Below are 13,574 nucleotides of genomic sequence, written 5' to 3'. Positions count from 1 at the left end.
TTTTTGGTAACAGCTTCATCAAGATATAATTCATATACCATACAATTCACCCATTTACAGTGTACAATTTAATGGCTTTTATTATATTCACAGAATTGGGCAACCATCAGTCAGTTTTAGAATATTTTCATCACCCTGTATACTTTAGCAGTAATCCCCCAGTTATCCCTATTCACTCACCCCCCCAGTACTAGACAACCACTAATCTACTTTCTGTCTTTATGATTTGCCTATTTTGGAATCATATAATGTGTCTTTTGTGACTAACATTTTTTACTTAGCATAATGTTTTCAAGGTTCATTCATGCTGTAGCATGTCTCAGTATTTCATTCCTTTTTATTGCTGAATAATATTTCATTGTATGGATATACAGATTTGAGGCCATTTGGATATTATGAGTAATGCTGCTGTGAACATTCAGGTACAAGTTTTTGTGTGGATGAATGTTTTATTTCTCTTGGGAGTGGGATTCCTGGGTCAAATAACAACTCTGTGTTTAACCTTTTGAGGAACTGTCAGACTGTTTTCCACAGCAGCTGTACCACTTTACATTTCTATCAGCAGTGTATGAAGGTTCCAGTTTCTCCATATCCTCATCAACACTTGTTATTTTCTGTGTTTTTGATTATAACCATCCTAGTATGTGTGAGGAGTTATCCCATTGTGGTTTTGATTTACATTTCTCTGATGACTAATGATGTTGAGCACCTTTTCATGTGATCATTGGCCATTTCTGTATCTTATTTGGAGAATGTCTATTAAGATACTTTGCCTATTTTAAATTGGGTTATATGTCTACTTATTATTGAGTTGTAAAGTTTCAAGTTCTTTATGTATTCTAGATACAAGCCTCTTATCAGACATATGATTTACAAAGTTTTTCTTTCATTATGTAGGTTTTCTTCTCATTTTCCTGATGTCCTGAAGCACAAAAGTTGTAAACTTTGATGTCTAATGTATCTTTTTTTTTTTGTTTGTGCTTTTGGTGTCCTGTCTAACAAACCACTGCCTAATCCAAAGTCATGAAGATTTACCCCAATGTCTCTTCTAAGAGTTTTATAGTTTTAGCTCTTACATTTAGGTCTTTGATCCATTTTGAGTTAATTTTTGTGTATGGTGTGAGGTAGGGGTCCAACTTCATTCTTTTGCATGTGGATATCCAGTTATCCTAGCAGCATTTGTTGAAAAGATTATTCTCTCCCAATTGAATGGTCTTAGCATCCTTTTCAGAAATCAATTAACTGTGAATGTGAGGGTTTATTTTAAACTCTCAATTCTATTCTGTTGATCTATGTATCTATCCTTGTGCTATTACTACACTGTCTTTAGCTTTGTAGTGTTTTGAAAGTGGAAAACCTGAGTTCTTCAACTCTGTTCTTTTTCAAGATTGTTTTGGCCATTCTAGGTCCCTTGCATTTACATTTGAATTTTAGGCTCAGCTTGTCACTTTCTGCAAAGAAGCCAGCTGGGAGTTTGATAGAAATTGTATTGGATCTGTAGAACACTTTGGGGGAGAATTGCCATCTTAACAGTATTAATCTTCCAATTCATGAACACTGGAGATCTTTCCACTTATTTAAGTCTTCTTTAATTTTCTTCAATTGTGTTTTATAGTTTTAGGGTATAGGTTTTGAATTTTTTTGTTAAATTTATTCCTAAAGTATTTTATTCTTTTTGATGCTATTGTAAATGGAATTTTAAAAATATCATTTTTGGATTGTTCACTGCAAGTGTACAGAAACACAGTTGATTTTTGTATATTGATCTTGTATTCTGCAACCTCCTTATACTCATTTATTTACTTTAGTAGTTTTTTAGTGGATTCCTTGGGATTTTATATGTACAAGATCATGTCATTTGTGAATAGAGATAGTTTTATTTCTTTCTTTCCAACTTGGATGCCTTTTATTTCATTTCCTTGCCTAATTGCCCTGGCTAGCCACCCTAATGTTATCTTACTTATCAGCAGTATTTGGTACAATTGATCATTCCTTCCTTTTTGTAGCCCTCTCTTTACTTGGCTTCTTGGACATCACACTCTTTTGCTTTTCCTCCTATCCCACTGGCTGTTTTCTCATCTCTTTTGTTGGCTCTTCCCCTTTCCCCCAACTTCTTAACCATTTTCCACCTCTGAAATCCAGACCCTAGTATCCACTTGCCTACTTGACAGCCCCACTTAGATGTCCAAAAGGCAGCTCAAATTTACCATGTCCAAAACTTACTCTAATCTTGATTGAAGTATTTTGTGGAAAAAAGGAAAAAAAGAAATAAATATTTACTGAATGTTTACTATTAGTGCTATTCATTATCTTGTTTACAACACATGTCAATTCTATGATACTCAGGGGACATGAACCCTGGTCAGTTTGATTCCAGGGCCTGAGCTCCTTCCTGACAGCTCTACTCTATTTCCTACAAATCATAGTGTGTATAGCCCTACTTTTCTCTCCTCAAGACTGTCCTTTGGAGTAGTGTATGATACTTCAGAAAAAAGGATCTCACAGGATCTCTGGTAATTGGAATTAGAAGTGCTTGTGAGCCATGCAGTGCTTGCAGAGCTGCCTCTTCCCTTTTCCCTGCATAGTGGAGACTGAGATGTCTCCAGTGTGTAGACAGGCTTTCCCACCACCTGGGAAAGCCTACCTTGACTTTGTGGCAAGTTTTTCTTGGTCAGTCTCCCAGGTTAGAGTTTCTCTGGCCTTGAGATACACTTCCCACCTATCAGAACTGCTCTCATTTATTTGCTTGACTGGATTCTCCATCTTTATTCTTCATTCCTTCTTGTCTCTTTCCCATTTGTTCAAGAATTATCAGCTCTTCTGGGTTTGTGTAAGATATCCCACTTTGACATTTGCTTGCCCATCACCTGGCACTGAAAATTTGCTCAGCATTTCTGACGCATCTGTGTCAACACTTTTCTTATTAAAATACTGGTTACCAAAAAAAATTACTTGTACTTTTAAATAGCAGTGATAACTCTATTTTCTCCCCCAAATCTTTAATAGAAGTGGAAATGTCCAAGGTGAGTCTATACTGTTGGGAATACATTTTTACAATATATTTTATCCATATTTAAACAAGCCTATTCTCAAGTGGCATCTGCAATCTCATTTGGTCCCCACGGTATATGTCCCAAGGCAGCTAAGAAAGACGAGAAAATTGATGGGGTCAATTTGTACATGTTCTTGTAACCTGTTGGGGCAGAGCCAGTTCTGTTCCCAGTTGAGCTGGTTTGTTCTGATAAAGTTCGTGTGTAGGGTGTGCTGTTCACTGCAGGATGAGGTCCCACCCCCAGGTTTTGCGTCTTGGGGCTCAGAGGTCTCACCCTTCCCAGAAGCCCCCTCACTGGTACCTTATTCCATATGCTGAACCTTTCCTGATCACCTTTCCCCATTGGAGATAACCTAGCTACTGTTTTTTTCCCATTCTAAGTGTCAACCAATCATGAGGCATTATGGTACTGTATCTGGAGTCAGAACTAGATTCAAGACTAAGGCTTCTGTGGCTTTGGGCCACCTCTCTGAGCTTCATACATAGGGTGATTTCTAAGGGCATTTGTGGTTCTAGCCTTCTCAGGCTTTATGACTCTATTTCTCTGAGAAGTGAACCTGGACTAATGTCTGAATAGTTGGCAATGGTTTAATATGCTATACCAGGGAGGGCAAATATGTAGCTTCTCTTCCATCTATTAACCATGATGTACTCATTATATTTATCTCATCACTGTCACGTGGAACCCAGTCATGACCTCAGACTTCTCAATCCAGTATAGTGTGCTAAGTAACCACTACCAGTGGATCACAGTTGAAATGTGTTTATCCTCCCTGTCTTCCCTCCCACTTCTAGTGCTTCAGTCTATAGCAGGGACTAGTGGTGACCAAGATACTGTAGAAGTTAGGAGCATGGGTTCTTGGGTTCAGCTGCTTATATTCAAATCCTGAATCCACTGCTCCCTTTCTGTATGACCTTGGGAAAGTTACTTAACTTCTCTGGGCCTCAGTTTCCTTTTTTAGTAATATGGGACATAACAGTAGTCATACTTCATAGGGTTGTAGAGGGGATTAAATGAAATAATACGTATTTTAAAAAGTGCTTAGAACAGTGCCTGGCACATGTAACTCAAAAAATGTTGACTATTGTATTGATAATAGCCATGATAAGAACTTGAAAGGCTGGTAGAGGAAAAATTCTTGGATTGATAGGGCTTGTGGTACCCTTTCAGTCTTCAAAGTAGTCAAATATTCATTCTGTCTCTGAGTGTGGATTGATCCTATTTAAAATTTCATTCCTTTATTCATTTATTTAGTAAAAGTTTAGGGCCTACTGTGTGCTATACATGCAACCGGGTGTCTAGGAAATAACAGTAAACAAGTCCTTTTTAAAGTTCATAGTGTATGGGGGTGACAAACAAGTAAAAATGTAGTTATAGTTTTCTTAATAATTGCAGTAATTGGAGTTTGCCCAGGGTCTTTAGGGAGTACTGTGTGTACTGGCGGAGTCTTTTTGATGTTAGTGTTAAACCTGGGTGGGAAGAAATATACTTGAGTCCTCCAGATCTGGCTGGCCTCTTACCAGTGTTTCACAGGCAGTGGATTCCTTGGGGAAGAGTTAGTACCTGTTCTAGCTGGTGGCACACCTCAGTGGCGTGCTCATGCTCCTTGGCATTCATTCAGTTACTCAACTAACAGCCCAAAGCTTTTCCCACTGCTCCTTGAGCTGCTATCCCCCTGTCTCAGTCATAGCTGGTAGAGTTGTGGAGCAGAGGTGTGAAGACAAATGAAGGAGCCCTGAATTTGCAGCTACATAGTAGTTAGATCTCTACAGAGTTGAGTGCCTTAGGAAAGCATGAATGTGGGGTTTATTAGGGACTTGGGAAAGTTAATGAGTCCATCTCCCTGCCTAACTTAAGATATGGTAGGTCTGTATGACAGCTGTGGGTGTTGATATTATGGAATGTGGAGGCTGGGGGAGAAAAAATACCCTTGTGTGGCTGGGGGTGGGAGTTGGTGCTGTGACCCATCCTTTCTCCCACTGGTGTCTTGCAGCAAACAGCTATTGTGTGACGTGGTGATTGTGGCAGAAGATGTTGAGATAGAAGCCCACCGTGTGGTCCTGGCAGCCTGCAGCCCCTACTTCTGTGCGATGTTCACAGGTATGGTGAGGGGCAAACAATAACCCATGGTTGTGGGGCTGCAGCCCCACTGGGAGAATATTGAGGGTGGTGGCATGAGAGGGGGGAGGAAAGAAGGCTGTGACGCCCACCCTGAGGAGCTCCTGTGTGCCAGATTCTTTGCTTTGCACCATGGAGATGCAAAGCACCATGACAGGCCCTCAGCCAGGCCAGTCAAGCATGCAGTCCCTATTGCAGTTAACTCTGAGGAAAAAATGTAGAATCATATAGTCCATGAATTCTCAGACTTTGTCATGCATCATAATCACGTCAGGGAGCCTGTTAGAAATGTAGACTCTTGGCTTCATCCCCAGGCTTCTGAGCTGTCATTTTGCAGATGGGGGGCCCTGAGGCTGAGAGAAAGGAAGGGACTTGCCTGAGGTCACACGGTGAATGAGTGGAACTTGGCTTCTGGATGCCTGGCCCAGGGCTGGCTGGCCTAGCTGGCCCACATCTTATTATTCCTTAGCTGTTCTTTCCAGGCAGGGACCTTGAGTCTCCTCTAGCCTTTATAGGAATGCGGTAGAGTTGGCAGAAGTGATGGTGGGGCTTGGGGTGGGGAGAGTAAGACAGAGGTATATTCACCATCTGCATTCAGTTTCAGTACCTTTGCCAACTTTCCAGGGAGTCCCTGTTTCCTGGACATGCCAAATAGCCTTGTCCAACTATTGCACGTGTATTATTTCTGAGACTGAATTCCCTGAAACCCATGGGCTGAGCTTCTTGTCTGCAATATCTCGCAGCACCTCCCCTGAGCCAGGTGCAGGCAGTGCTGTATCCATCACTGCTGACTGAAAGCCAGCTGGATGATGTCAGGTGTCTCTTCCACACACTCATCTGTACCCTGTGCTTCCTCTGATTGTGGTCACTATCACTCTGCACTCTCATCTGTTTCCTGGTGTTTGCGGTGGTCATGCTCTGGGGTCTCATGTACCTGCTGCTTCTCACCCTGTAGTTTACATATCAAATGTTGCCTCCTCTCTGACCACCTGAGCCATAGTTCCCCACTAGGTCTCTTCCTATTCCATAACTTGACTCTATTTTTTTCATAACATTTATCACTGTCTGAAAATCACATTGGTTGGTTGTTTATACATTTTTTACCTGTGTCTCCTTACTGGAGTATCAGTTCCATGAAGACAGGGATCTTGTTAGATTTGTTTGTTTCTGTACCCTGAGTACCTGGTACATAATAGGACTAAAATATTGTTTTAATGAACAAAATGTCTCCCACCCTTGATTGTGAACTTTGGGTGCTTGCGGATTATGTCTTATGTCTTGTCACTGTTGAATCCTTAGCGCCCACCCCAGGGCCTGATGTTTAGGAGAGTGAATAAGTGAAGGTTGAATGAATGAATGTGGGGTTGCTAAGGATGGGTGAGTGCAGGCACATCATTGCTGAATAGGCTCTTGCCCTTTTCCTAATACAGTACACAGCCTGTGCTGGGCAGGAGTGGTTCTTGGTGCGACGGGAAGTACTTAGCACTTGCGTTTGGAGAGTTCCTCACATGTATGTCCCCCTTGGCTCATCATGTGAAGGACCTGGCCTCAACTTGGAGCAGTGCTTTTGCTAAGTGGACCAAGCCACACTTACCTCACTTTGAGCCTTGGACCAGGAATTCCACAGTGCAGCCTGGAAAACCAGCTAATTGCACTACCTGGAAATTTTGAGCCACATTCTCTTTGGAGTAGCCTCAAACTCTAGCAGTAAGGTTTTATTTCTTTTTTTGTCCTTGTCCTTCATCCATCTCTCTTTCTTTTAAAATAATTTATCTTGTCTACAATAGTTATTTAGCTGCAACTTCAGTAAATAGCTCTGCCAGTCATTCTTCTCTGTTTGTGTGGTTTGGAAAGTCCAGAGTTGAGAGAGGAGTCTATTTGGAATTACAATAAATTGTACTGTTGGCTCCACTTTTTGCTAATGAACTTGCCTCTGGGGGTAGTGGAAGTGCCTAAGCAAAACAAGGTGACTTTAAAAAGGGAGAGAAAAGGTGCTTCTGGATCAGGTCTTGGATTCTAGTAATTGAAGGGAAGAGGGAATCAAGAGAAGAAAGCAGTCTAATGTGTTGCCCAGCCCAAGCTTTCCATTGAATCTGGTTACCATTCATTCTTCCATCCTTCCTTCCATCCATCCATCCATTCATCCATCATCTCTGTCTGCCCATCCATCCACCCACCCACCCACCTACCTATCCATCTACTCATCCAAACACTATTCACATATGTTCATTGCAGAATAAAAATTAGAAAATGTGGGCAAGCAAAAAAAATACATGTAATACATTTACTCTTGTGATAGCTTATGCTTCTCTTTAATATTACTACTTATCTCATTACTTCCTCACTGTCTGATTTGCCTGGTCAGTCATAAACTTTATGAGGGTAAAAACTGTACCTTTTAAATTCACTGCTATGTCCCTGCTGCTTAGCGTGATCTTACATACAGTAGGTGCTCAATGAAAATTTGCTTAATTGAACTTAGCGCTATATTGTCAATATATTTTCATGGCAATGAAATCACATCTACATCATTATTTTAATGGCCTCATAAGATTCCATCATATGTATCTGAATTGAAAATCCATTTCCTTACTGGCTGGAAATTATAGTTCTTTCTAATATTTTGCTATTATAAATAATGCTAAAATGGGCATCCTTGCAACTTAGTCTTTACTTACATTCCTGATTATTTCCTTAGATCCCTAGAATAAGAAATACTTGGTTAAAGTGTGTGCACATTTTGAATTCTTGTGAGACACGTGCCTCAATTCCACAACACTTCGAACAGTTGTACCAGCTTATGCTTCCATCGGCAGTATATCAGATTCGTGTATTTTCTGAGGCCCCTTGGTTTTGCTTAAACCTTGGTAAACAGGTACAAAAAAAAAAGTAACATTGCAAAATTTTGTTCTAATTATCAGGTCAGCTTCAAAATGCATAAAATTAGTAATGAAAAGGCCCAGCTGACTCTCGTTGAGTCCATTTCTATCAGCATGTTTAAGGCCCCAAAGAAAAGGAAATACATGTGACTTTCTTCTGACTTGAGTGGTGTGATTAAGATCTTTTACTGAGGCTTAAAGTGTTTTTATTTCTTTGTCCTCTGAGTTCATATTGCCCAAATGTCCTGTGATGGGTCCAAATACCAGCTCCACTCCTTGACCATATCCTTCCCAGAATAACTTGTAATAAATGTGAAACTGAGGTCTGAGTGCCCACAGGAGAGTGTCCAAAGGCAGCCAACCTGTGAGAAGATCTGGGATGGGCAGTCACCTGAGTTGCTCTCCACTCCTTCAGCATAGTGTGATTGGAGAGGCCAGAAGGGCTGGTCTTGTCCTTCTGTTCCCTGCGAGTATGGAATACTTAAGATTCCCCTTGACCCCATCCTCCCCATCTAGCACCTCCATCCCAGGGGAAGATAATTTCCCCAAAAAAGCCCAGTCAGTTTCTTTTCCCTCTTTTTATCATGCCCTTTACTATGGGTTCTGTGTACTATAGTATTTGTACTCCATATGGATCCCTTCATGTCATCCAAAACTTTGAAAACACCCATTTTATGGTGTTAAAAGAACCAAGTTCTAAAGAATATGTGGGCTAAGTGTCTTAGGCTCATCACCATGGCTAAAAGACATTTGAACTCCATCCCAAAAGAAGCCCTGGGAGTGAGCTGTCCCATCTTCTGGTTCTGTTGTGCTACATGCAGAGGCTGATTAAATTGGCTTTGTTTTTTTATTTTTTATTTGTTTTTATTTTTCTATTTATTTAGGCTCCGCTGGGTCTTCATTGCGGCATATGGATCTTTTAGTTGTGGCATGCGGACTTTTAGTTGTGGCATGGGGACTTCTTAGTTGCAGCATGCAGACTCCTAGTTGCAGCATGTGAACTCTTAGTTGTGGCATGCATGCGGCATCTAGTTCCCCGACTAGGGATTGAACCCGGGCCCCGTGCATTGGGAGCACAGAGTCTTACCCACTGGACCACCAGGGAAGCCCCGGCTTTGTTTTTATAAAGAAAAGTTACTGTCCAGTTTTTATTAGATGTAGGCTGATATTCAACTGGTGTCTTCGAATATATGGTGAACAGAAATAGGGAGGAGAGTCAGGAATGTGCTGGAGGTAAGAGGCAAGGGGCTTGGAATGTGAGCACCAACTAGCCGCAAGCAGAAAAATGAGAGCCTGGCTCTCTTACCTCCAGGCATGCACTCATCCCATAGAACCATTGTTTCACCCTTTCTTTATGCCTGACTCTGCCAGGCCCTGGCCCATGTTTGTGTTCTGAGTGTTTGTATGATGTATTGATGTCTTTGAAGATCTTTGCATAACATGCAGTTTAGCAAGACTTAATCCAAGGCAGTGGGGCAGGGAAGGAGGGAGCCCTAGGGAGTAGAATCCTTTCTTTGTATAAAGAGGGCCTTGAAAATTAGTCAGAGTAGATAGGGTCTGGTTTCTGAGGGTTTTGCTTCTAAGGAAATGGTGAATTTTTTCAAGAATTGATTTGGATGTAGTTCAATATAGGCCTTTGTAGTGTCTAGGAAAAGAGACCACTATTCAGACACCCACCAGCACCCATTAAGGTGCAACTGATTTGACCAAGGTGATCTGCGGTAGACTTGTCTGGACTTGGAGTAGCTCAGCCTTGAAATTTAGATCATCATTGGAGAGGATCACTGGTAAGAAATGTTTTATGAATGTTCATAGAGGAGGTTTGGAGTTACTGATGCAGTGGCCTCTTTGCTAAGGATTAAACACAGGGGTGGTAATGCCACCTTGCATTGGGAGATGGTGTGGTGTCTTGGAAAGGGCTTTGGAGCCATCGTGACCTGACTCCAGCACCTGATAGGTTTGTAGGGAATTCACTTAACCTCTGTGATCCTGTTTTCCTGTTTATGAGACTGGAATAATAACAATAAAACAATAATAACAATAACCAGGGAACAGATACAGGTAAGGGAAATAAGCCACCCAATATAGAATAGGTAATTAATAAAGTTTACTCTTATTATGTGTAGAGCACATCATAGTTCACAGAGCTCATGTGGATGTGTGGGGTGGCTCTGATACCAGCTGCCCTGATGGTGGTTAGGGTTGATAAGAAACATCTCTGTTTCATATCAGGAAGGCATTTCCTTCCTGACTTGGTGCTCCATGTGCCTCTAGCTGAGCAGAAAGACCTTTCCAAGTGGAGGAAGGACAACATTCCAGGGAGGTTGGGTGCTGGGGTGATATCCATCATTGCAGCTCTGCTGAATCCTGCTGCCACAGTTCTCAGACTCTCATTATCTCCTTTGACTCTCACATAGCCTTGGCTTAAAGGCAGGGCCGGGAATGTCCTTACTTTACAGGAGACAGAGGTCAGCCTTTTGCAGTTAAATGGCATAGGCTGCTCACCTGCAGGAGGTTTAGCTGGGATTCAGGGAGGTGACAGGGTATTTCTTTTTCTCATGTGATGTTAACATGTGACATTGGTCTCAGCTTTAGCCAAATGAGTTGGCAACCCAGATATTAGGACTTAGACAGATGAAGGTTAGTGGTAAGAGAGTTTAATAACCATCTTAACACCCATGCAGGATCACTGTGCAAAGGATAAGGACCTTCTGTTTTCTTTTTACCCAGATCATGAAACTAAATTAAAACAGTAAGGATTCAGCTGAGGAGTGAGGAGGAGTTCCATAACACAAGGCTTCCTGAATGCACTTTTTCTTCCCTTTGCCATACAACTTTGTAGGGGTGGTTGGTGGTCTATGTCTGGTTCTTCAGAAAGACTTCGCAGCCACTCTACCATTCCTTTCTCACTCTTGAGGCTTCTTTGGCTGAATAATAGGGTTGGGTTTATACCAGTGATCTGGAGGATGAGCCAGTGATTTTATAGCCTTCCTAAGTCTTCTGTGATGGTGAAAGGTTTTCCCTCCTGGCTGCTCAAGATGCACCTCCTCCCTCCTGTTCCCCCTTGGGCAATCTTCCACCTAAAAAGAGCTCTGTTATGTATGTGGTGTGCTTGCTAGTTGAGAACCATGACTTGCTTTCCTGGGCTCTTTATTGTTCTTGGAGACTTCTAGGTGCAAGGTCTTAAAGTAGAGCCTGAGGATTTAAAGAAGTTCAAGATACAGACCCTTAGTCCAGGCTGCCATCATCTTTCACCTGATTTACTGCAGCAGCCTTCTAATTGGTCAACCTGCCTCCTATTTTGTTCCCTCACCCCCAACCCATTTTCTATGCTGTAGCTTTAGTAATCTTTCCAAAATAAAAAATCTAATGTATCCCTTACTTGCTTAAAGTCTGTCAAGGGCTCCCCATTGCCCTTAGGATGAAGTCTAAACTTCTCAGCATGGCCCACAAGGCCCTCAAGTGGTCCAGACCCTGCTTGTATCTCCAGCCTCCTCTCCCCCTTCCTCCCTTTTCATGTTGTGCTTCTGCCAGACTCAACTTCTTATGGTTCCAGAATAGGTCATGTTCTTTCTTACCTCTGGACCTTTACATACACTGTTCTATCTGCCTGGAATAGTCTTCCCTCATACTCACTGCTCTTCTGAACAACCATGACTCCTCCAGATCTCATGTTAGATCAGTGGTTCTTAACCATTATGAATCAGTCTGATGAAAACAATGGATTCTTTCCACAAAAAATAGTAAATGTGTGCTCCTGCGTGCTCATCATTTTGCATACAATTCAGGGTATAGGCTTCCCTGCTTAAGAACCTTTTAAGCTGAACCTCCTTTTCTAGCATTTAACATACTTTGTAATTGTTGGTTTACTTATCCCTCTTTCTACTAGACTGAGCTCCATGAGGGCAGGGAACATGATTTGTTCACCACTGTCCTCTGTGCCTTGCCCATGGGGACTGTTTGATACATGTTTGTTGAGTGAATGAATGAACAAATATCTGCCCTTGAGTAGATCATGATCTATCTGGAAGAACAGGATATGGTGTTAACAGAGGACAAAAGATGTGCAACAAACAGACATCTTCTTTTTTTTTCTTTCTTTAATTCAAGTATAGTTGCTGTACAATATTATATAAGTTACAGGTGTACAATATAGTGATTCACAATTTTTAAAGGTTATGCTCCATTTATGGTTATTATAAAATATTGACTGGGCTTTCTGGTGGCGCAGTGGTTAAGCATAGACCTGCCAGTGCAGGGCACATGGGTTCGAGCCCTGGTCCGGGAAGATCCCACATGCTGCGGAGCAACTCAGCCCATGTGCCACAACCACTGAGCCTGTGCTCTAGAGCCTGCATGCTACAACTACTGAAGCCCGCGTGCCTAGAGCCCGTGCTCCGCAACAAGAGAAGCCACTGCAATGAGAAGCCCACACACTGCACCGAAAGTAGCCCCTGCTCGTTGCAACTAGAGAAAGCCCACGCGCAACAACAAGGATCATACACCATGATCAAGTGGGGTTTATCCCAGGAATGCAAGGATTCTTCAATATACGCAAATCAATCAACGTGATACACGATATTAACAAATTGAAGGAGAAAAACCATATGATCATCTCAATAGATGCAGAGAAAGCTTTCGACAAAATTCAACACCCATTTATGATAAAAGCCCTGCAGAAAGTAGGCATAGAGGGAACTTTCCTCAACATAATAAAGGCCATATATGACAAACCCACAGCCAACATTGTCCTCAATGGTGAAAAACTGAAACCATTTCCACTAAGATCAGGAACAAGACAAGGTTGCCCACTCTCACCACTATTATTCAACATAGTTTTGGAAGTTTTAGCCACAGCAATCAGAGAAGAAAAAGAAATAAAAGGAATCCAAATCGGAAAAGAAGAAGTAAAGCTGTCACTGATGCAGATGACATGATACTATACACAGAGAATCCTAAAGATGCTACCAGAAAACTACTAGCGCTAATCAATGAATTTGGTAAAGTAGCAGGATACAAAATTAATCCACAGAAATCTCTTGCATTCCTATACACTAATGATGAAAACTCTGAAAGTGAAATTAAGAAAACACTCCCATTTACCACTGCAACAAAAAGAATAAAATATCTAGGAATAAACCTACCTAAGGAGACAAAAGACCTGTATGCAGAAAATTATAAGACACTGATGAAAGAAATTAAAGTTGATACAAATAAATGGAGAGATATACCATGTTCTTGGATTGGAAGAATCAACATTGTGAAAATGACTCTACTACCCAAAGCAATCTACAGATTCAATGCAATCCCTATCAAACTACCACTGGCATTTTTCACAGAACTAGAACAAAAAATTTCACAATTTGTATGGAAACACAAAAGACCCCGAATAGCCAAAGCAATCTTGAGAAAGAAAAATGGAGCTGGAGGAATCAGGCTCCCAGACTTCAGACTATACTACAAAGCTACAGTAATCAAGACAGTATGGTACTGGCACAAAAACAGAAATATAGATCAATGGAAC

At 41.4% G+C, this 13,574-nt stretch overlaps 1 protein-coding gene across 5 annotated transcripts in view; it reads left to right on the top strand.

Moving 5' to 3' along the window:
- KLHL3 (kelch like family member 3) overlaps positions 1-13,574 on the top strand; it is a 116,917-nt gene that overhangs the window by 24,631 nt on the left and 78,712 nt on the right. For all 5 annotated transcript variants that reach the window (XM_082379656.1, XM_082379655.1, XM_082379659.1 and 2 more), the window contains one exon: positions 5,047-5,153. In XM_082379656.1, the coding sequence (XP_082235782.1) occupies positions 5,047-5,153 (107 nt within the window). The remainder of the gene's footprint in view (positions 1-5,046; positions 5,154-13,574) is intronic.

Source organism: Balaenoptera borealis (genome assembly GCF_965194805.1).
Source record: "Balaenoptera borealis genome assembly, chromosome: 2".
In the NCBI taxonomy this organism is placed as follows: Eukaryota; Metazoa; Chordata; class Mammalia; order Artiodactyla; family Balaenopteridae; genus Balaenoptera; species Balaenoptera borealis.
This window is presented reverse-complemented; position numbering and strand designations above follow the sequence as displayed.